A 24,340-nucleotide genomic window follows, 5' to 3' on the forward strand; every position below is an offset into this window, starting at 1 on the left:
CATAGTTACATTCACTGCCATTTAAGTCAAACTAATGGAAATGAGGACATTTACCTTAGGTATAATGTAAATAAGGAAGAATATTCCATTTGAATTCAATAAAATTATAAAAAAAGTCAAAATCCTTACGAATAAAAAAGTTGAAATGTGGTTTGAACAAATTCACAATTTTTCTGCAATTTAGTGTTTTTCATCTTCAAGATCAAGGGTTTGGCATTATCAAAGATCATCAAAACTCGTCCCTACCAAATAATCAAAAACGGCCAAATTTCCATCATAATTTAGTTTATTTTCTTATAGCCCTGGGTCAGTCCTGTAAACTTAAAAAAAATTCTAGAATCTTAACCACTGTATACGTCAATTGCAGGATACCATGTTCTACCTTTTCTATCATTTATACCTATCACATTAATGGATATACCTGTATTATATTCATCTATTAACAATATTTTTTTGACATACTAATATCAAACTAATGTCTAACAGTATGAGTGGCTTCAACATCCAATGCACATTTCACCATAAGTAAACACCGATGCATATAACAATATCTTTGAATAATTCTCACACTGTTTCTATTTTGTTGCACATTAAACAGAGTATGAGATTGAACACCACAAGCAACATTGTTCTTATTTCTTATTCTCCTTCCTTTGTGACATTGGCTAGTCTTTGAATGAGGGCTCATTTTGAGCACATTTAATGGGAACAATTGTAGTTTCAATTATATACAAACTGATGCCTACTTTTATGGGGATCTCTTTAAATAACTTGAAAATTTCTTCTCCTGCCTGCCTGAATTAGCAGGTGAATGCATCTTATGTTAGAGGAGGAACAATTGAAATGTACAACAATATGTTAGTCAGTTGTCTGTTTCCATGCCTAACAATGAATTCTTACCCCTGTACTGAATAGACTTTGGTTAGCACCTTAAACTGGTGCTCCTCTCTCCATTATGGCTTTTATTTTATTTGTCTTCATTTTTTTGTCTTAACCAACTTGCTTGCTGGGAAGTGCAGCCTGGCCATGAGGGGTCGAGGCCCCCTTGTTTTCTGGTCAAATCCTCTTACACACACAAATCCTGCCAAAAAAGGGAAAGAAGATTAAAAAAAAAGGAAAAATCACTCAAATGAGCAGAGAACAGATGTATTTGTCATGCATTATATATTAACACTCCCAACCATGCAAGAGAAGGGGAGGAGGAGGATCAACATGTGGGTAGGTGAGGGAAAAAGATTTGCACAAAACTATGTTTGTACTTTTGAAGCATGTCACTCTATGTTAGATGCCTAAATGTTGATGTACCAGGTTGTTTATGTGATATAAAATGATGAAGTTATGTTCAATTCAGTTCATATCGTACTCTACTTTCATGTAGGCTTGGTAGAGGACTGAAACCATGTATATGTATAGCAGAGAGGGAAAAATCAATCAACTGGGGGGGGCAAGACAGTTGACTAACAGTTGAGTGTTCCATCTACTGTGGAGATATAGAAACCATGAAGGGTCAAATGGAGGCTGGGATAGTTGACTATCGCCTCCGGGTTCAATTGCTAAACAAGAAAATCAACTGAGAGTTGGTGGTGGAACACAGAATGTTTGGAAGGCCAGTTATGGTGGGAGGAGAGTCAACTGTTGATTGGCAGTCCATGACTAAATTGACTGGTCACATCCACTGATGTGACGGGTAATAAATACAGTACCTAGGACTGGTTACTTATGACTTTTGGTCATAATAACTAAACACCAAGTTTCAACGTCTAGAAAAAGATGTCTTAAAAACTAAACCAACAAAATGACAAATACAATAACTATCTTTAAATGAAGCGAAAGGCATATCTTGTTTTCATATTTATCTATTTTGTTGTGGTGTGTTGTTATGGTCCACTGCAAGGTATGGGACTTGCCCCACATCGGAAGTTTAGGCTCTTGGTGTGGGGTTTATAACCTCTTGGGAACCTTCCCCTTGACAGCTAGTTTTTTAGGGTAATTCTACCCTAGGGTTGTAACATGTGTTTGATGGAAAGTGCTTCTTGCAATTGATGAGAAGAGAGGAAATCTTACTATACGTGAACTAACTACAACTATAGGTAATTGGATTTTGAATAGTGAAGATATAATGCAATGATGTGTATGTTTATCATGCTTGCTTCTTCAGTTTATTATAGCTCGAATGTTTGATTTCTTAAGGTTGTAAATTATCAAATGCTTATTGTATTCAACCAATGTAGACAAAGGTTAGAATTCGTACCTCTCCAAAAACAGTATTGAATTCCCTCTGTTGTAAGGCCTGGAGAAAAAAACATTTATTTTAGAAGCCATTTTTTGTAAGTTGATAGTTTGAAAGTTGATGCATTTAATTTATTTATAGCAAAAATTGATTTACCTTTAAAAATTGTTGACACAGAGGTACCAAAGTAAACTGTCCGTCTTGGCAAATTCCATAACCATGCCCTTGGAACATCAATTGGGTTCAGACTGGATTCATGATCTGCAAACACCTGATAATAGCGGGGCTTTGTTATGGTATGAGATAAATGCCTTTTAACACTTCTAAAAGGGAGGTCATGTTAGGTAGTCTTTATTCTAGGTTCAATTGTTGGTTGTTATGAGGTTATGAAGTTGCAGCATTTCCTATCTGAAGTGGTAGTACTACCATACAAGCAATTACTACTAGTAAAGATGAGATATCAGCATTTTGATTACCTCATTAACTTGGAAATATGTGCCATTGAGTGGAAAGCTCCCTCTCATTGCAGTTCGACATGGAATCTGGACATAAGGTAAATGTGAGTAAACTGCTAATGGTACAATATCCTAATGGCCTTGAGCGTAACTTGTAGTAGCAATGAATGTGCAAATACTGCTAGGTTAGATTTTCTCACCAGAAGTGTCCCTCTGACTGTTAGTGAATTTGCTTCTCTTACAGAATTGCATGCGAAGCACGTTTTCTCATTGCAGAGTTTTCCTGATTCTTGAGTTCCACACCTGCTTTCTGGTGGTTGAATTGAATTTGCTGTTTCACCTAATATCAATGATGCCAAAGTATTTGCAAGCAATTAGTGCTAAAAGATAACAAATAGCATTGATATGTAAGGATTTAGATACTAAATATTCTCAATCAATTCTATCAGTGTCACTTGGGTTCAGACTGTTGCGGACCATATTTAGGCTTTAAATTATGATAGTCTCAATGGTGTAGGACATCTTGCGGTAAATTTTGTAACGGATGAATATATGTGGAGTTGCAAAAGCAATGTATGATGTTACCTGGTGTCCATATAGCAAGAAGGTATGGGCTTGGATCATCTGGTTCTCGCGTATTCAGCTGAATGGTATAGAAGAAGACAATTAGTTGGGAGCAAGCTATTTTGCACATGGGAAAATATGTAGATAAAAATGGAAGAAATAACTTACCCCTTTTAGGAGAGGGTGTGAATCTGGAAGTTCATACCTGTAGCAAGACGGAAGTAGTTAAAGTTGTGCAACAGTAGGAATTTTGACCAGCCATACATGCAATGGTAATGGGATACTTGAAATTTTCACTAGTTAGGATTGCTTATGTTTGTTGTGCTGAGGTGGCATCGACCCATGTTGAATCTAGACTAATCATTGGATGATTGCATTATCTCCTGCAATCTGTCTTCTATCAAGGTCTAACTAGGTACTTCATTGCTGAGCCACAGCCTTACCAACCTAATAATATATTTTTCTTAGTTGGGTCTTTCACTTGGAAAGAGTTTTCAGCTACCACTGTTGGGATGTGGTAATATTGGTCAACTGAAATCACTTGCTGATTATAGCTTTTCTGCACAAATATGATCTTAAGCAATTCATTTTTGGTGGCATATCGAATCAATCTAGTTAGTTTTAGCAATCTAGTTCTGATGTACTTAATAAATGTGATCTGATTATATTTGTACACCACAATGTAGGATTGGATTTGAGGATGGCTACTTACACTTGGTGCTCTGTCCGCAGTCGACTTACATTCTTCAGTTTGGGCGTCGGGATGGAAGCAGCTTCAGGATCCAAAGCAACTAAAGCTTTGGACATATCGCTACCTTGCAGTTCCATATTCTCTTGCATATACTGGTGCAGGTTAAGTGTGAACTCTTCAATGTTGAGTTTGATGGTGGGGATTTCATCAGGATCCTCATAGAATGCATCTTCAATGTCACTTTCTGTTACTTCTGTTATTTCTGGTTCTGGTGTTGCTGGTTCCTCGACAATTGGTTCACAGTTAGTCACAACTAGCCCTGTCTCTTTAGCTTCACTGCTACTTGCTGGTGGTAGTGGCATGTGTTTGATTGTCACAGCAGCGCTTTTTGGAGTAGCAGTGGGAATAGTTGAACTCACTACACTTTTCACTTCTGGACCTGGGAGGGCAAGTCTTGCACTGCACCAAAAAGTGTCCCAAGTATTTTTATCACATTCATACAGAAATATGAGTTCAAATTTATACAGAAATATGGGCTCCCGTCTTTCTCCGAGAGAAAAGGGGATTAAGGGGCTTGGTGGAACACTGGGGGAAAAGTATGAAATACTCTTTTCTGCTACATATAGTACTGAGTAGGTCATATAATTCAAAGGCACACTAAAGAAAATGCTCCAAATGCCCCATAAGAGAGATAGAGAGAGAAATAGAAGTGGCTACTCATTTATTTTTCCTCCCAAGCACCAAATAGTAATAGGATTTCTTTTAAATAACGTTTCTAAGTTATTTAAGTAGATATATATATATTCCTGTAGATTTTAATGCCTATTATGTTAGAATTTCTTGCACACCTTATTTTGTTTTCCATAGTAGATAATATGGAGTAAACAGTGAGAAAATTATTCCATATAATAAATCTCTGCAGGAACAACATGCTCCCCCCCCCCCGTGCCCCGTGCGTGCGCAACCCAAGGGAAAATTATGGCTTCGTATTTGCCTCAAATATTAACAAATGGGTATTTCTTATATGATTTATGCAGCTTTTATTAGCATTCTGTAAGTTGCACCTGAAATACCTCTAGTTAGCCTTAATGAATCTACAGGAGTGAAGAAATGCATTTCATGTTGGAGATTTGTTCACTTTTTTTTATATTTTAACATGTTTAGAATTGGGTCGGTATTCCCAAATGACAAATTAAAATTGTTCTTGATAGGAACTAAAGAACTCGTTCAGAGTGCCCATAAACTTGTTGCTGTGTTTAAAACTGCATTTTTATTATGTATTTTAGGAGTTAAGAAATTTAACCCAAATTTAAGACTCTACTCTTATGATGTTTTCCCCCTTATTCCCAAGTGTGCTAAAAATTAGGAATGTCAGATAGTTCAGTCAATGCTTTTCTAACAATTAACGTTTGTCCTTGAATAATGTTCACTTTTTAAGTGTTATTGCCATTTCAATTCCCTCATTCAAATCTTGTGTACGCAGATTTTTAGCCACCTACTTTTTAATGTATGTTTTTACACACTAAAATTACACTAGTAATGGACAACTACTACCCTTTCCTTCTGATGAGTTGCTTGCAGTCATTATATTACTTTTGAAATTGCATATTCTTGGGCTTCAACATTGTGGAGTTGATGATACTATCACTGGTTGTCACCCAAAAGTAGCTGTTTGAACAAAAATATTCAAATGCTTACCTGGCAAAAGCACTTGCGAAGTGCCTGCACTCTCCTCTCATTGGACATGCATTGCAATTTGGCTTGCTCTTCGTGCAGAAAACCTGTGTGAATGTCAAGGAACAAGTTGCCACCTGAAGTGCTTGTAAAAATAACTAATGCTTTTAGGAAAAATAAGATCATGATAACGTACCTTTCCAAATGTAATCATCTGGTAATGTAGCTCATACCTGCAATTCATGGTATGCTAATTAGCAAAATGTACAGAATACAAAACAAGTCACCTTCATTTGTTCCATAGAAAGTAGGAAGATGATAGTTTGTTCGAAGTTATGAAATTACAGTGTCCGCTGATCCAACTTGCAAAGTCTTGGCCACAGATATTTTTGAATTGACTCCAGAACTGGGTACCTGGTTTCCAGATGATTAGTGACTTAGTGTTTCTTTGCAATAGAAAATTTTCAGTGTTATTTAGCTGGTGCATGCTCCTTACAGTTCTAGGAGATGCAGTTGAAGTGATTCAGGCAGGGGTTGGAGAGGGACCCATCCTAGTCTCACGGCTATCCTTCCAACATTTGTGTCAACCTGACATATAAAACACTAGCATAAGGTCCTTTTTGTGTCTGTCTACTTTATTAGTAGTTTCCACATGAATCTTACCGGAAATGCAACATGATGAAGAGTTAATAGCCGCACACACTCAACACTTTTCAGGCCTAATCCCCGGATACTCAAAAGGTAATCTCTGCAAAACATGATATTATAGAGATCAAAATATGAACTGTGTAACATATAACTCTCTGCATATTGTAGTGAAGGACAATGTATGACGTATGGGTACTGAATGGGCAACTGAGATAAGTGCATTAGAACTGTTTGTTGTCTCTCTCTTGCAGTGTGCACGTGGCCGCAAATAGTCTAAGCTTTATTTTTCTAATATTCAACATGTACAAATACATTTCATTTAAGTTCATGGAAGACCTTCATAACAATTCTTTATGTTATGTTTTTCTTTTAAAACCAAAAATTTAGTATCCCGTTATAGCCCCAGTTGGGAAGTAAACGGTATCCAACCAAAGCCCCTACTGGTAAAATTTAGCTGAGATATTGCTCAAATCAGTATATGAAATAGAAAATGGAACATTAAGTGACAAGGAGATACCAAGGTAGTCAAGGGCCAAAGGCACCTTTAAGGCGCTATGAACCTTATATTGGCTGAGGTGCTAGGCACTAAATTTACAAAAAAAACAAAAATTAAGGAAAAATATATAATGTGAATAAAATAATCAGACAATATAATATGTAACATTAACACACAAAATCTAAGTTTTATAATAAATGTTCAATGTTTATATAAAAAAATAAACAATGTTAAATACTTATAGGAAGGCAAACATAAAAACAGAATAATATATGAGATTAACATAAAATATAAGTTATAGTATAAGTAATATAAAGTTAAATAATATATAACATTGACACAAACAATATTGAATGCAAAGTTATAAGTTACAGTGCTACAAGATTGCAGTTATAGCAAACATTAATTGAGTATTGACTAAAAGTCTAAAACAAAAATGGACAAACTCACAGTGTGAGGAGCCAGGTGCATTTGCTTTTCTTCTTCTGTTTGTTCTTTTCTCTTCCTATTATAACTGAGAGACCCTTTGCATGCTTTTTACAGACAATGCTTCAGTTTTTCCTTTGATTTTGATTGGTTACAGCCTAGGCAAGCACTTCTGGCGCCTGATGCCTCAACAGAGGTGCTCGCCTAGGTGGCGCCTGAGTGAAGGAGCCTCGCCTAGCAGTAGGCGAGGTGCTTCCCCAGCGCCTTGCATTGCCCAAGTGCCTAGGTGAGCCGGGCACTTGCCTTTGACTACACTGGGAGATACAAGACAGAAGGGAAAAAAAAAAAAGAGAGAAAAAAATTACTCGAGCAAAATTTTAAACCATAGGTTTGATTCTTTTGTTGGGCCATTGCACTTAGTGAGTATGAATTAGTGAGTATGATGCTCATACTATTGCCAATAAGAATCCTTGCATGATTTGTATTAGATGAGTTTAAACATAGCCTGTCATAACCCCCTTAAAATATTTTACTTAATGGTCATTGGATCTTATTTCATATTTGGCTGGCTGGCTTATGCATAACCTACTGGCAGTTCAATATGGCTTACTTTGCTTTGTCTGGAGGAACATCTCTCAACCACTCAAGGTCAATGCTTCCATGTTCTCTGACTAGCCGGTTTAGGAAGTCCTGTATAATCATACAAACAATATCAGCCAGTTAGCCTATCATCTCACATAGTTGGAGCTTTTGAAACGGACTTCAACAAATTTAGCAATCTTCAAAATGGGATTTATGTCCATACCTTGATTCTTTCTGCTAGCATATTGTTCATTCCTCGTTCTCTGATAGAGTTAGAAATCTCATTAACATCTGCACATCGCACTGATTCATAGTTCAGGGAGTCCATCTGGTCCTTGGTTCTTTCTTTTCTTCTGTCATTGTGCTGCGCGAACTTTCTCAAGCTTTCCCAGTCAAATGATTTCCTTTTCTCACCCTCAGTCTTTCCTTTTCTTGTGTTTGGCAGATTCCTACTTGTCCCTGTAGTTGTCTCGCCAGAAGAATATGCTTGCTCCTTTGCATTTGCTTCAATTGCTTTTGTTTTTAAGAGTTTATCCTTACTGACTACAGTACTACCCTCCATGCCAAAAGCTTGTCCTGTGTATGCAGTCTCATCAGGGACTTGATGTCTGGTAATACTCTGCCTCCTATTAACTGCTTCAGTAGGTCTGACCTCTTTGACCAATGCGTTTTCCAATTTATAGGCACCAGACTTGTCTTGTTGAGGACTGTTGACACAAATCTTGTCCCTCCTATTGTCAGGTACTGTCTGAAAGCTATTCTCTCTGGGTGTCATGTGCTTGGTTAGATGTGCATGTGGGGAAAATATTGATGCTTGATTCATTGGTGCTCCATCCTGTTGCACAGAAGTTTTACTTAATCTTTCTGCAGGATCTCCAATTCTTCTACTTGAAGTCAAAGAAGAGATGCTTTCTTCTTTCAGCATTCCCGAGCAGTCTACTTCTGTTGTTGCGAAGTGCAATGACATGGGAAAGTGAAAACAATTTGGGGGCAGAATTGCTCCTTGCATCTGAGGGCTATTAGAATCGATTGGGTGGATAAAGCTGGAAGAGTTCTTCAGGTTATTGGGCTCGCCCAATCTTGGTACTCGCTTGTCTATATATTCTGAGTGGATATGCCAATCCAACGGACGGTCATCAAAGCACAAGCTTTCACTTACAGGACTGTGTGGTACCTGGAACGAGTCAGTTCCCCTCATATGTAGAAGAGGAGAATAGTGGATCTTGTTAGACTTTCCCCTACTTGCTGAATCTTCTGCTTCTGAGTTGGACCCTGAGCAGGAATGGATTTCACCATTGGTTTGAAGAATGAAAGAGTCAGAAGAATTTTGTGATGAGCTGGCTTTTTCCTCTGTTATACTATTATGCTCAGTTGCCAGGCTTGTTCTTCCTGTTGTCTGTGTTGGATCTTCTGTTCTGGGCTTTATTGATTCACAGTATGTTACAGATGATTGGCTGTAGACTGATTGCCTTACTAAGTTACCAAAATGATTCATCATGGTCTCTGTGTCTGGAACCTGGATCTCTGGTACTTCAGCCAATATGCTAATTCCACTTTTATGGCATACTTTATCAGTGGTGGTTGATTGGATGGGGAATCTTGCTGCAAGAGACATGAAGGCAGAGCTGCATCCAATGGAAAAATAAGACATTTTCAGTTATGGTCTATAGCGTCTGCACCTTAGGACTTGAATGAATAGCTGAGTTTACCTTGAAAGATGGTCTGAAACATTCTGTGTAAGGAATACTCCTATTACCGAGTCAACAACTGACCCTTTCCACCGTGAGAAACGTCTATCACCTGCAAAGGGCAGCATTACCTTATTAGTATGGTAAGTGTCTCTTTTAACTTTATATGCACTTGCAAATCTAGAGAAGACTTTTCTATAGTTTTTGATTCAGACATAATTGTAATATATCATGTAAGATGCCTGTAGTAGCAATTCAAAATAATGCCAGGTTGAGGTAGATTCCCCAGAAAATCTTTATCTCAGTGCATCATCCTAAAATGATGTTAACTGTATTGAAAACTTGACCAAGCAATAAAACATGAAAAAGAAATAAACAGAGAACAGTTTTTGGTAGTTTCCCTTTCTTTAAGATTTATAAACAAAGGTGAAATCTCAGCAATGTTAGTCATTTATTTGCCAAAGCTAATTGGCCTTGTCATATAGTGTTATTCCCATATCCATTTACATCTCGAAGTCCTACACTGGCCAGGGTCAGTTAATTTCTTCATCATCTCTCACTTTGTATTTGGTCATCACTTCAGATTTGTTGACACTACTTTGATTTTGGTATGACAAAAGTAAGTATATCCACACATGTGATGGGTATAAATGATAGAGGTTAGAACATGGTTTTTGTGATATTCATGTTTATGGTAGTTAAGATGCCTTACTTTTTTTTTGGGGGGCGGGGGCGGGGGCGGGGATTGGTCATTGGTCAATATAATGAGAGGTACAATAACAAATAGTCAGTTTTTTGCACGGTCAACAAACAGTCAACTATGAAAGTCAACACCTGAGGTAAGATGCCCACTAGTTTGCATGGCTGATTGTCCAAGTGGATAGCTGATCTTCCAGTTTTCCATACTGTCTACATCTTATCATTCAAATTCAATCCAACAGTTGATTGTCTAAGTGGCCAGTTGATTTCACAGTTGACTGTCTAAATGGACTCTCTGACACCCAACCTTAAGAAGTGGTTAATTGATCTCACAGTTGATTGTCATGCACCAACAATACAATTTTTTAAATTGACAGAATCTCTCACTCAATGGTCTTTCATATAAAAATATGGGTCAACATTTCAAAGTTCAAAATCTCTTTATATTCTCTCAAATTTGAAGAGGAAACTGACAACTCAAGAAGAATTCAATTATCACAACCCGCCACTTCATTCATTCAAGCATTTAAAGAGTGTGCCTACGGCTCTTCATCTATTTGAGAGTATTGAGTTTCATTGTTTTATATTAATCAAGGGAGCTCGCTTTCATATATTTGATCTTTGGAGAGATCTTTTCTGCGTAACAAATTACTCATTGCAAGTGAGAATTCCTTGGGGGGATTCTTGTTGGTGTGCTAGCACAATATCAAGTATCAACTAGCAGGGATTTTCTTGAGAATTTTTGGGGTAGAACTCTTGGGTTTGTTTTTGGGTAGAGAAACTCCTGGAGGTGAGCTAGCATTGGATCAACTAGCAATTGGTTTCAAAATAGTGTATTGAAATTTCTAGTTGGAGTTACAAGAGTGGACGTAGGTTGAGGATAAGTCAAACAACTATAAATCATGTTTTCTCTCTCTATTCCTACATTCATTTATTTTTTTTCTTTATTTTAATTATATATATTTGTCAACTCCTTATAAACCCTATTCACCCTCCCCCATTAGTTGTGGCAACAAGATTTATATCTTGCTTTCCTGTTTTAGTTATCCCCATCTCATGTGGCATCACTGCAAGTTTGTTCACATGATTTGAAGGATTATCTGGAGTATCAATGATTATAAAAAAATGATGCTGTTTTCTTTTCCTTTTTTTAAAAATAAGTTAATGGAGTCCACTTAAGGTTTGAATTATAAAATCTAGCAACGTGAAACATTTGAAAGTTCTAGTTCTAGTGTGTAAATAGGTAATATTACCTTGGACAAGATGCATGCGTGCAATGAATGAGTCTGCTCGTCCTTGGAATACTTTCCTTTCTTCTTCCCACCATTTCTCGTTGTCAACTGCTTTGGTGGCTTCACCTCCTTCCTTTCCCATTAATAGATTCCAAATTCTATTTGTCTCTGGATCAAGATCCACTTTGGCCCGTGGTCTGTGTTTCTTGATCTGGTCAGATCCCTTGTATGGAACCATTGTGCCATCACCTTTATATGGGACAAGTGCATTTTGCTGTTGGCCGTCTTTTTCCTTGCTTTTATCGGTTATACTTAGGCCTTGAAGTCTGCATGTGATTTTATCAATTTCAACCAAGTATTGCTCTCTGTCTGGATGATCTGCATCACATATCCAAAAAAGTTACTTTATTACTTGGGATGCAATATTTTGGAGATTTATGCATTGCTATTTTAAGTGATTCAAGTTTCTGAACAGTTACCTCTTTCTTCCCTTGAGGATTGCCAATGGTCAGGTGAGGCATCTTTTTGGTCTTCCAAAAGTACTTTATTTGTACAGGATGAGACCCATTTGGATGAGGTTGGTGATGTATTGTGGCTGTTAACCGATACATTTGTACGGCAAACTTCAATTCCTTGCTCATAACCAGATGTTGGACAATTTTTGGTCCGAGTTGATAGCATTTCCAAGCTTGACATCCCACTGAGGGAGGAAATTTTGTGGACCTGAGTTCTTTTCTGGGCCATGCTGTCTGCAGTTAAATGCAGTTCCCTTGCAGCAAGGTGCTTCTGAATATTAGTAGTCTGAGCAGTTATGTAATGAACACGTTCATCAACACAATTGGAATTGATCCTGTTTGTTAGCTTCTCAAACGTTTTGTCACTGTCTAAGTATGACACAGGTATCCCACCTTTGGTTAGTGAGATATTAGCATTCACACATACACCATTGTTGCTTTCTGTTTCAATTTGTCTCGGGCCATCTTTAACAACAGCAGCATAAGGTGCGCTAGACACAATTGGATGAAATCCATTCTCTGTTCTCATTTTCTTTTGAGTTTCCAAAAACCTGGTTCCAAAGTTGTAGCTGTTACTCTCCTGACAAACTGGGGAAGCCATCTGATTTTGACAAGAGGGAGCTTCCTGATCAAATGCATGATAATATTCCCGTTTTGAGCCTCCTTTTTGATTGGAATTTCTCTCATCTTTTCCTACCATGTGGAGAGTAGTCTGCCATGTGATATTGCCAGTTTCCTTGACGTTTATGGGAGTGGTATTTCCTTGAGAGGGATTCCTGTTGACTTCTCCTTGGAGGCATTGATGCACCTGACTCTGACTGTTTTTGTTGCTTGTTTTGCATTGACTTGCATTTCGCATATTTCTTGCAATAACATTTAGTTTGTTGATCGCAGTTGGTGCAACAGAAACATTACATCTCTCTGGCAATGTTAGAATTTCTGGTGGTGTTTGATTCACAGAATTAGCAAGGCTGTAACTTCCTGCTGGCAGTTCTGCTGCTGTATATCCGCTCTGTATGTTTACCTCAGCCGATTCCTCAACGGCATTCTCAACAGCAATGCTATCGATTCCAGTGCGTTCTGTTGCTTGAGAATCCAAATTCAAATTAAACCGGACTGGATTCTCTTGATGTACATCTACCTGGAGATCAGCTGCTTCACCATGGTTTGCACCCATTTTATCATATTCTAAGTCAAAATTTAGCCTTTTCCTACACGATTTTGCGTTAGACTCAGATGCAGGAACCACTTCTTGATCTGCATCAACCTGCTGAGTTGCTGCTGCGTCAAGTCCCTTCTTACGCACATATTTCCGTTTTCCTGATGGTTGAACTGAACCTGTGCGTGTAGCATCTGCCTGTTGAGTTTCTGTGGATTCAAGGCCCTTCTTGCGAACATACTTCCTCTTTCCAGATGGGTTGGCGCTGGAGTTTGTGTTCTTTGGAGTTTTTGGAGTTGGTGTCCTTTTGGGTTTGCCTTCCACAATTACCTTTGGTCTATGTTTCCGCCTTTTTGGTGTTTTTGGCTGGGGTGTCTTATTCAAGTCAATGCCTGAATTTCCTCCTTCAGAACCGTTCTCCTTCTGTGTAGAAATAGCAGCAGATGACGAGTCCACGATATTCTGCAAGAGTTCATTGCAATTGTTCGCAACTGCTTCAATTCCTGTAAATGTCAACAGATTCTCTAGCTTATCCTTTTCTTGGCTGGAGCTTTCAACAACTGAAAAGTTCCACAACTCAGAATGAGGGTGGTTATCAAATTGCTTTGCGTGATCTGGTGTTACTGGTGTGAAAGCCAAAGAATTTGTTGTACTTGATGTTGCATCAGCTTCCGATCTCTGTGGCGAGTTCAGGTTATAGTTGGGCCGGAAAGGGACAGGTAATCCACCTGTCACAACAGTTTCTTGTTAGTTGTCCACTGTTCATAAGCAAGCTAGATTTGATTTTTTTTTTTTTTTTTTTTGGCTTTTTGGCTAAGCATAAGCAAACAATATTTAAGGATGCATTTCCTTGAGGAAAATAGTCGAGCATACAATTTCTGACGCCAGAGGATCATTCTTTTTAACTCAATAATGGCAAATGGTGGTTCATCAGTAAGGTTTGTCAGCAAAACGAATTCTACGTGTTAGCATTGGGAAACTGAGAAATCGGCAGGCCAATGACACCTTAAGCAACTTGTGCTTGCAGATATTGGAACGTGTTATCAGACAATACAAATGGTGATATTTTTGTGCCAACTATGAATCAATGAAAAACGAAACGAAGTCATGTAAGAAAGTCACTTCCTTGTCAAAATAGCTGAAGGATAGAGATGGCATTGACAGGTGAAATCCTTACAAGTGTATTTTGACAAGAAGTTGCTACGCATATAACAACTCATCAATCATTAATCTTGTTAGGTTGGGGTCGGGGTGAGTTATATGAATATTAGCATGCCAATCAATTTTATCTATTGTCATATACTGTGTAAGAAACTGCTGGGTAAATCTAAGAGATTTTGAACTTATCATAGGGAAAATAAAATGATTTGTAAAGTAAACAAATAAAAAATAAATCATTCCAATGAGGATTTCTTGATTGATGTCATAAGACGAGAAGTTGCAAAAGTAAAGAATTTGCAGGGTAAGATCTAGTTTCAGATGCTTCACATTGCTTGTCCCATTTCATCTTACTCCTTATCTTTTAATTCAGATTAACAAAACAAAAGGTTAAATTACACTTCTAATACAAACAGAAAAAGATGGGGGAAATAACAAAGGTATAAGGTTCAAGCAACTTGCCATTAGCCATCAGTGGTGAACTGCCAGCAACGGTTGGCTGGCTTAGATCCAGGTCACAAATTTCATTTCCAAGTAACAGATTAGTGAAGTTGCCTTTCGTCCAACTGCTGTCAACCTGAGTGTATGAATTCAGAATGGTTGGTGTGTTTGCCGCAAGCATTTTTGTGATCGATGTTCCATTTGCAGAGGCTGAATACTTGTCCCAGCTGCTGTCAACTTGGGGATATGAACTCAGAATCGCCGGCGAATTTGCTGCATATACATTTCTGTTTGATGCTCCATTTGCAGGGGCCATAGAAACCATGTAATTTGTTGAGAATACCTCTGCCAAAGGATTGTTATCCCATGCTGCACCATCATTTCTAAAGGTCTGTGGATAGGAGCCAACACTAGGACCAAATCTCCTGTTCTCGGCTGGGGATGGGGAAAGGGCGAAGCCACAGGAACCGCTATTCTGGCTCTGGCCAATCAGCCCAAGTAGATCAAACCTTTGATGTTGAACACCCCCATTGTAATTCATCGCCGGTTGTAAATGCCCACCGGCAGAAAGTCCGGCTACTTCATAACAATTCATTCTCCCGGGGAGATTCCCCTGCCTGTCCGCGGGAGTAACTGTTGATCCCGACAGGATGGGCTTTCCTGGCGTCAGAGGCACCCAAGGAGCCCCACCGCCGACGGGGACACCATTTTCAGTGCGAACAAGAAACCCCTTTCCAGAATTCCTAGAATTCATTGAAAAATCCGACCAATTCAATCTTCCTAATCACTTTTGTGCTCTTCTAACCTAGAGATTCCAGCATGAAACCTCTAGTTCCACCATGAAAACTAACGTCTTTATCCGATTCACAGAGAGAGTTGCTAGTTTTCTCATTGCCTGCACCTCCCTGCCAAAAGCCCTCAATCACATGAAACACCATTTGATGCAAATGCAGACATGAAAACAAAAGCCATGTTATCAAATGCCCATAGAATAGAATCAAATGCCAGCTAATCCAGAAACCGAGCTTTCCAAAAAAACAAAAAGACCTCTCCTCAAAGCCACCAATCCAGCAACCTTTACTAATCAGCAAACTCACAGCGCCAAAAAGCGAAACACACAGATAGAATGCAGAATCAAATGGGAAAGAAATCGGCAGCAACAATTCGCGAGTAGCTGCGGAATTGGGGAATCTGAGTGAATTTCACGAGTTTAATTGCTAGCACGAATGGAAATTAAACAGGAAACGAAAAACGCATCAAATCAGCACAGAATCTCTCGCCTCGATTTTGCAGAAAATGTATAGCCACCTACTCGTTTTGGGCGCGTTCGGTCAATCCAGCATGAATTGGATGAGAATGCCAGGCCGAACAGCCCGAAAAATTCACCGCCCGCTTCTTAGCTAGCCGATCTCTGCTTCTGTTGCGCAGCCGCAGTCCGCCGCCGGAGACTCCAGTCAATGCCGGAGCCAAGTCAGTCCTAGGTAAACCAGCGAAGGGGCCGAGAGAGAGAAGAAAGCAAATACGCACAAACACACACACACACATATATATATATATATAGAGAGAGAGAGAGAGAGAGAGAGTGTATTTTATGTATAAAAATAAGTGCTCGAGGCTGAGCTGGTCACGTTTTTATTGGGGCACCCCTTCCCAGTTTGGTACAAATAAGATTTAATTCACCGCACATTTACATCATGAGTTAAAAGTGTTTTGAATTTAAAAATATTAAAAGTAAAAAAGAAATTGACATTTTTATATAGAAAATATCACTAAATCGGAAATGTCAGTAGTAGTTTTAGACCAAAACCATGTTTTTTTTTTCTTTTTTACTTTAAGAATCGATTTTTGCTTTGAAAATAGAAAATATACTTAAAAGCAGAGTGTTAGAACCTTTTTTAACGATTCTTTGACTTTTAATTTTCAATACATAGATACGATCTTATTTTTTTTTTTTAATAATTCCATATTCATAAGGGTATTTTAATTTTAAAAAATAATTTTGACTTGAAAACGACAAAACATTATATAGAGTATCATTAGTGTTCTTACAATTCTTATCTTTTCTCGGATTCTTATAAATATTTGACTTTTACTTTTTAATACAGGAGTATAATCGTATATTTCTCTTTATGGTAGTTTTATAGTTGTGATGTTATTTTGAATTTAAAAAGTGACTTAGACTTGAAAAATGACAAATAAAAAATACCATTAAAAAGGGGTGTTTGTAGTGTTACTATAATTATTTAATTTTTATTTCTCAAGACATAGATATGAGTCATATGCTTATCTTTATAATAATTCTATATTTATACCACTATTTTGACTCTAGGATTTGATTTTAGCTTGGAAATGCAAGAGTCAAAGAATATAACTAAGTGGATTGCCGATAGAGTTCTTACAATTCTTTGACTTTCACTTTTCAATGTATAGATATATATTTCTCTTTACCATAGTTTTATGTCTATAATATTATCTTAATTTCAAAAAGTAAATTTGACTTGAAAAATAATAGACAGTTAAAGTGAGTGTTAATAGTGTTCTTACAATTCCATGACACCCACTTTTCAATGCATAGATATAATCTTATATTTTTATTAATAATTGTATTAGATCTGAACGTTATTTTAACTTTAAAAAATGATTTTGACTCGAGAAAACGGCAAATATGACCTTGTTAGAATTCCTTTTTTGTTTTTCAACTCATTGTAATTCTTTTTATGAGGATATTATATCTATAACACTATTTTGACTTTAAAGAATGTTTTTGAGTTGTGAGAATGACAATTAGAAATATCACTAAATTAAAGTGTCTATAATATTTTTATAATTTTTTTAGGTATATGAAAATAACTGTAAATGTCTATACCCGTAAATATCACCAAAACTATATATATATATATATATATATATTGCCACCAAATGTTTGTCATCTTTAGAGTAGCTCCTTGGAACAATTTTATAATTTTTTTACTTTTTTTTTTCTAACGAGAGGATATGAATCATATAATTATCTTTACGATGATTCTATATTTGTAACATTATTTGAACTCCAAAAAGGGATCTTTAACTCGAGAAGACGACAAATAAAAAATGTCATAAAATAGAGTATCAATGATATTGTTATAATTTTTTGAATCTCTTTTAAATGCATAGATATATGATTGTTCAAATCTCCTATGATGATTCTATATCTATAACGTTATTGCGACTTTAAAAAATAATTTTGAGATGAGAAAGCAACAAATAAAAAATATCAATCGAACTAAAATATTGTATGTAGCATTTTTACAATTTTTTGACTTCCTTTTTCTAGATGGGAAATACAAATAAACACTTTTCAGATATAGATTAACTAATTTTATCGGACATTAGCAATAGTTCATGGATCATGTGCACTAGATAAGCACCTAAAAACCACTCACATAATTTCTTTCGTGACGATTCTATATTTGTAACATTATTTTGATTTCAAAAGACGATTTGACTTAAAAATAAGAATAGAAACTATCATTAATTAATCGGAGTGTTAGTGGTACTTTTACAATTTTTTATTCTTTTCTCAATGTATAAAAAATGATTGCATAATTTTTTCTATGATAATCCTACATTTATAATATTAATTTAATTTAAAAAATGAGAAATTAAAAATATATCTCTAGAACAGAGCACCTAATAGTGTTTTTATAATTTTTTTACTCTCTCGTGAGTAAGAGTTGTGTGATTCTTTCTGCAACAAATCTATATAAATAACATTATTATTTTGACTTTAGAAAATGACAAATTCAAAATACTACTAGAGCTAAGTGTCAATAGTATTTTTAGTATTTTCTTTCTACTTTCTCTTTTAATGGATATGCATATGAGTTAGATAATTCCCTCCATAATGATTATATATATATACACACATTTGTACCATTATTTGCCTTCAAAAGATGATTTTGACTTGAGAAAGCAATAAACAGAAAATATCACTAAACTACAGTGTTAGGATTATCATATATTTGAAACATTATTTTTACTTTAGAAGAAAACAATTTTGACTTCAAAAATAACAAATAATATATATATATATATATTTGTAATACGAGCTATTTAGATTTTTAACTCGACAAATTCTAATCATGAGTCTATACAAATCGCTCTGATTTAGACAAAATGTCACACATGATCGGGTGGAGCCCCACATTTCTCACAAGAGAGACATAATGATTGCATAGATCCCACCATATAGTGTTGTAGATAGAGTATCGTATCAACTATATGCAACACACAAGGCCACACAAATCCACCAAGTATTGTGGTGGGGGTGGCCCCTAAATAATCCAACTGTAAAATGTATTTTACACGTGATAAACGAGATTTGAACTTGTACCAAGTAACCCTAAGATCACGGTGAAGATCAACCTGGACAACTTAGAGGTGGACAAATAGAAAATATTACTAAAACATAATGTAATAGTATATTTTAAATTTTTCTTACTACCTTTCCAATAAATAGATATGATCATATATTTTTGAGTCCCATGCTTCTATATCTATGATGTTATTTTGACCTCAAAAAGAATGAATTTAATGTGAGAAAACAACAAATAGAAAATATCACTACACTATGGAGTGTTGGTGATATTTTTATAAATCTTTTACTTTTGCTTCTAATGTGTGGATATGAGTTGTATAAGTATCTTTATGATCATTCTATATTTGAAATATTATTTTAACTTAGAGAATTATTTCGAATTGAAGAAAAAAATAAAAAATAAAAAGTATCACTAAAATAGAGTGCTACTAGAGTTTCCTTGACTTCCACTTAGGTATGGATATAATCATATGATTCTCTCTATGACGATTCTACATTTATAACATTATTTTGTCTTTAAAAAATAATTTTGGGTTTAAGAAAAGACAAGTAAATTTTTTTACAATTTTTTTGACACTTATCTCAATGCATCCATATTATTGTATAATTTTATGTTTGATGATTCTATATTTGTAATATTAACTTGATTCAAGAAAATGGTTTTGACCTAAAAAATAATAAATAAAAAATGTCACTAAACTGAAGTATTGTGGTATTTTTATAAATATTTACCTTTCACTTTTAATGTGCAGATATGTGTTTATAATTATCGTAATGATGATTTTATATCTATATTATTATTTTAACTTCAAAAAGCAAATTTGACTTGTGAAAACCACAAACAAGAAAATCACTAAAGTGGTACTTTTAATTTTTTTTATTCTCTTGCTCTTAAAAGAATAATGATTACGTCATTATAACATCCACATCATCATGCAATATAGACTCTAAAGGCTAAGTCATTGATTTTGGCACATGCACTTTTTGCCTCTTTGGCTACTCGATAATTACACTCTCGATTTGAGTTTTCTCAATATAATGAGTGTTTTTTCGACTTAATAAGTCTCATTTCAACATATAATTTATAAATTTGATAACATTTAAACTTTTAAATTTTAATAAATACATAATTAAATAAGTTTTGTAACTTATAAGTTGAAAATGAAACTTATATAAGCAGTCAAACCGGTAAGCCAAACATCTCATAATTGGCGCCTTATTTGACTAAGATAATAAGCTTATCTTGGCTCCACAAGTTTTGCCGTCAAACAAATCATAGCAAGGTTGGACCTCAACTAAACATTATGGCCCCCTCCACGTCAGCTCACCCCAACTAACTAGGGCTACTATAGTGATGATTTTAACAAACTGAGACCACTCATGGTAATGCTCCTATACAATCGGAATTGCTACCAATGGCCTTTTAGAATGAGGGGTATCAACACCCATAAATACCATAAAAGGTGGATGAAAAAGTGATGACTTCATCTTCTACAACTTTTTAGGAATTGGTATCACCCCATATCCTTAGTTACAACTATTTAATGAGCCTTTTAGCATGTAATTTAGGTACATTCGGTTATCCCAATAGCCTTGTCTTAATTAAAGATTGACTTAAATATTAAAGGGTCTTTTTCGACAAGCTCTCGGATCCTTCGAATGAGTTATTTTTAGATTAGTTTAGTTAGAGAAGCCTATCATCATGAAAGTCGTATGAGTTGATGACATCACAGCAATCCAAATCATATAAATTTATTGGTGCAATTTTCTAAAGCATCAAGCAACACTACATTTCGTATATAGATTAGGTAAATTTATTCGGCACGCATGATGACTCATAAATCACGTACAAATATCTACATAAAAATCACATACACTAAATAAACACACAAAAATCACGTGTATTGGCTTTCTCTTTTCGACGTGTAGATATAAATATCAGTACAACGAAACATCATTAATAATTTTTATGACTTACTGTATACAATATAAATATGGGTCATATAAATTTTTCCAATGACGGTCTTTATATATGACCATATATATTTGAGAGTCAATAATATTTTTATAATTTGTTAACTTTGTCATTCAATAATTTTCTATATAATAATTCACAATATGTCACTGGCACGTGCAATTTCTTTGTTTTGCTAAATCACACGTGCACTTTTGAGGTTTCTTTATTTAAATACTAAATGCATAAATTTTCAAAATATGTGTCAGGGATTGCTTACTCAAATATTAAATGCACTTAGCATTCTCATAAACAACTTAAAAAGTCATGTGATTTTGATCCATCACATCTAAAACATTAAACAAAAGATGAAACTATATTTGTAGCATTGATTAATGTTTTTTGGTCAATGCCATAAATGTTGAGATTTTGGAGATATTAGGATTTAGGAAAAATTACAAAAATTAAAACGCTCCTAGGGTTTGACAAAATTACAAACAATTTTTTTACGTTTGAGAATTAGAAACCACCATCTTTATTATTAAATATAAAAAGATAAAATGACTAATTTACCCCCTATTTTCTCTTTTATCTCCTTTGATTAAAAGATAAAAATATAATAAATATAAAAAATTGATATCAACACAAAACCTACTAGGTTTATCGCCAATGTCGGCCAAAATAACACATTGGGTTTGTTACCTTTATATATATAAGACCCTCATTTCTTCTCCCTCATTTTCTTTCTCCTCGTTAATCTCTATTATTCACCGTCACTGATAAGTTTATTTCTTTTAATTTCTCTCTTTCACACACAATTAGTGTGTATTCGACTATTTTTCATTAGTTACTATTAAGGTTTATATTTAATTATTTTGATTCATTATGATTCAAGAGTTAGAATTTAACTTTTAAAAACATCGAATCACTCGCAATTTAAGAAAAAAAAAGTGATTTATTAATCTTATTAGCTGAAGTTACCAAAATAATAAAATTAAATGAATTCATCCTAAGACTTCAACCAAACGAAGGGCTTCCATAACTAACAATATTTCACAAATAAGCAAAAGTTTTAGTGTATGTTCATTTGAATAGCATATCTTTTGATTTATTTCAATTGAGGATCCAAATACAAGTGAATGAAAACAAAAATTGAGCTTTTTATATGATAAAGCTATATATATTAAACCGAATTTTTATTAAAAAATAAAGCGAATTAAATAAAAATAAAGCGAATTTTAACAAATATATGTATATATATATATGCAATGAAATACATAAAAAAAAAACACAAAATTACACATTTACAGCACAATATTCATATTTCTTCCTTCATGAGTGCCTCTAAGTAAAGTTAGTGCCCCATCAACTTTTCCTCCAATAAAATAAAAAATTAAAATAAAATTATTAAGATAACGAGAATAATCTTTTTTACTTGTTTAAAAATATAATTGTGTTTCAAAAAAATAAATTTATCGACATAAAATGCAAGACTAAAAGACATTTAAATAAAAAGTTTGACGAAATAATTGATAAGTAAACATATTATATTATTATTTATAAAAAGTAAAAATATTATCTATAAATTTTATGTAAAATACATGATTACGATGATAGTGATATTTTTATAATTATAAATTATTTAAAAATAAAAGTGATGGTGATATTTTTATAATTATAAATTATTTAAAAGTGGAGCGTCGGGAATCCTAGACTTGACTTGACTTGTTTCCTAGTACTGACATGGGACCCCCCAAGGGTGGCCCTAACACATGGGAGATTGGACAGAACAAGTAATAATCCACTTTTTGTCTTTTTATCCAATTGGGACACTGAAATAGATGCCTTTGATTGATGGGCTTTGCATGTGTGTGCGTGCCACGTGACTTTTTTTTATTTAAGGAAATATGAATAAGAGTTAACTATAATATAATATTTCTTTCTCATGCATCTTAGAGATTCTTACCAAAGCAAAAAAATATTCGTTTCATATATTGACGATTCGTGGAGTTTCATGGTCCGTGTACTTTTAATACTAAACAATGATTTTTCAAATTAAATTCTTAGTCAATGGTGTAAATATTTTGAAATCCTATCCTTATATTTAAAATATATATATATATATATAGGTCACGTTACATAACATGGGCACTAAGCAATTTTCACTCAATTTAGCCCATAATTCGGTCCCATATAGCGGGGTCCTTCAATACTTTTAAAATATATTAGTGTGCATATATATATGGATTAATTAGTGAAGTTTCTAAAATGTAAGGATGATTCATGTATTTTATGCTATGAATTATTATCTAGTTTATATTACTTATTGTTGATTTGATGACTCATGAGGCATTAGTTGAGTTTATTCTTTACTTATAAGTGGGAGCTTTCAAATGGGTTAATACATAGGTTATGGATTCATTTTTTAAAGAATTTAATTAAACGCGACTTTTAAATTCTTCATCAGTTTCTTATAATTATAATCTTGGTTTTCGTATAAAAGAAAAAAAATTAAAGTGAAGATGCTAAATATAAATACTTTTTACTGTTTTAAATAAGGTTCAGAAATAAGGTTCGAGTTAATTTTTATATTTTGATCTAAGAGTCATGTTCACTCCGTTTACTTTTAAATTGATAAAGTGACATTAGTCTTTTACGTGGTCAACATTTAAATATTGTCTAATGTCTATTCCTTCAAAGTCTAGTCAATGGTGTGTCAACATCTATTCCTTTAAAGTCATTATTAAGGTGTTAGCTAATTTCCAACTTAAGAATGATTTGGTATAGACTAATTTGAAGTTACAAACTACACAAATCAAATCTTTATTCTCAAAAGTGAGTTTTGTATTTGTTTTTTTAAACTCTACAAAAGTACTTTTCAAGAACTTTGTTGAGAGGACTTTGGCTCTTAGAATTGCATTTCAAACTCAAATTTAAGGGCCATTTGGTTACCTATCATTTGATAGCTTTTATAAATAAAAAACATAGCATGTTATCCTTGACTTTTGGGAGTTATATTGGCAACTAGTGATTTTTAAGTAAAGAACCCCTCTACTTTGTCTCATGCAACTTTATTCTTGTTTCCTTACTTATACTCGTACTTGTACTTGCACTCGTATTCATACATATATCCATACTCGTACTTTATTTACCTTCTATCCCGATATTTGTAGGCTAATGGCTATTCAATTGGTACTCATATATTTAATATATATATATATATATAAAATAAAATGCTTATTTTTTTATTTTTTTCTAAAAATAATAATTATATATATAAAATAAAATGCTTATTTTTTATTTTTTTCTAAAAATAATAATTATATATATATATAAAATAAAGAATTCTGCCTAATCTCCACTGCAATAAA

The 24,340-nt window shown here is 34.5% G+C and overlaps 1 protein-coding gene across 4 annotated transcripts; it reads right to left on the bottom strand.

The window, feature by feature from the left end:
- Window positions 1-607: 607 nt before the first annotated feature.
- LOC127806106 (transcriptional activator DEMETER) lies at window positions 608-16,181 on the bottom strand. 4 transcript variants are annotated; one of them, XM_052343135.1, is made up of 21 exons: window positions 15,971-16,181; window positions 15,706-15,832; window positions 14,680-15,563; window positions 11,865-13,787; window positions 11,407-11,763; window positions 9,476-9,566; window positions 7,990-9,391; window positions 7,795-7,874; window positions 6,278-6,362; window positions 6,111-6,202; window positions 5,960-6,028; window positions 5,811-5,847; window positions 5,639-5,721; window positions 3,962-4,399; window positions 3,418-3,454; window positions 3,271-3,328; window positions 2,886-3,025; window positions 2,707-2,772; window positions 2,387-2,501; window positions 2,252-2,290; window positions 608-1,081 (listed from the first exon to the last, which is right to left on the bottom strand). In XM_052343135.1, exons 3-21 carry the CDS (start codon window positions 15,410-15,412, stop codon window positions 978-980), a joined length of 5,949 nt encoding a protein of 1,982 aa, XP_052199095.1. In that variant the 5' UTR covers window positions 15,413-15,563; window positions 15,706-15,832; window positions 15,971-16,181; the 3' UTR covers window positions 608-977. The 4 variants fall into 4 exon arrangements, with proteins under 4 accessions (XP_052199095.1, XP_052199094.1, XP_052199092.1 ...); XM_052343134.1 differs by lacking the exon at window positions 15,706-15,832; XM_052343132.1 differs by having other exon boundaries at window positions 14,680-15,832.
- Window positions 16,182-24,340: the final 8,159 nt, after the last annotated feature.

Source organism: Diospyros lotus, chromosome 7 (genome assembly GCF_014633365.1).
Source record: "Diospyros lotus cultivar Yz01 chromosome 7, ASM1463336v1, whole genome shotgun sequence".
NCBI classification, from domain to species: Eukaryota; Viridiplantae; Streptophyta; class Magnoliopsida; order Ericales; family Ebenaceae; genus Diospyros; species Diospyros lotus.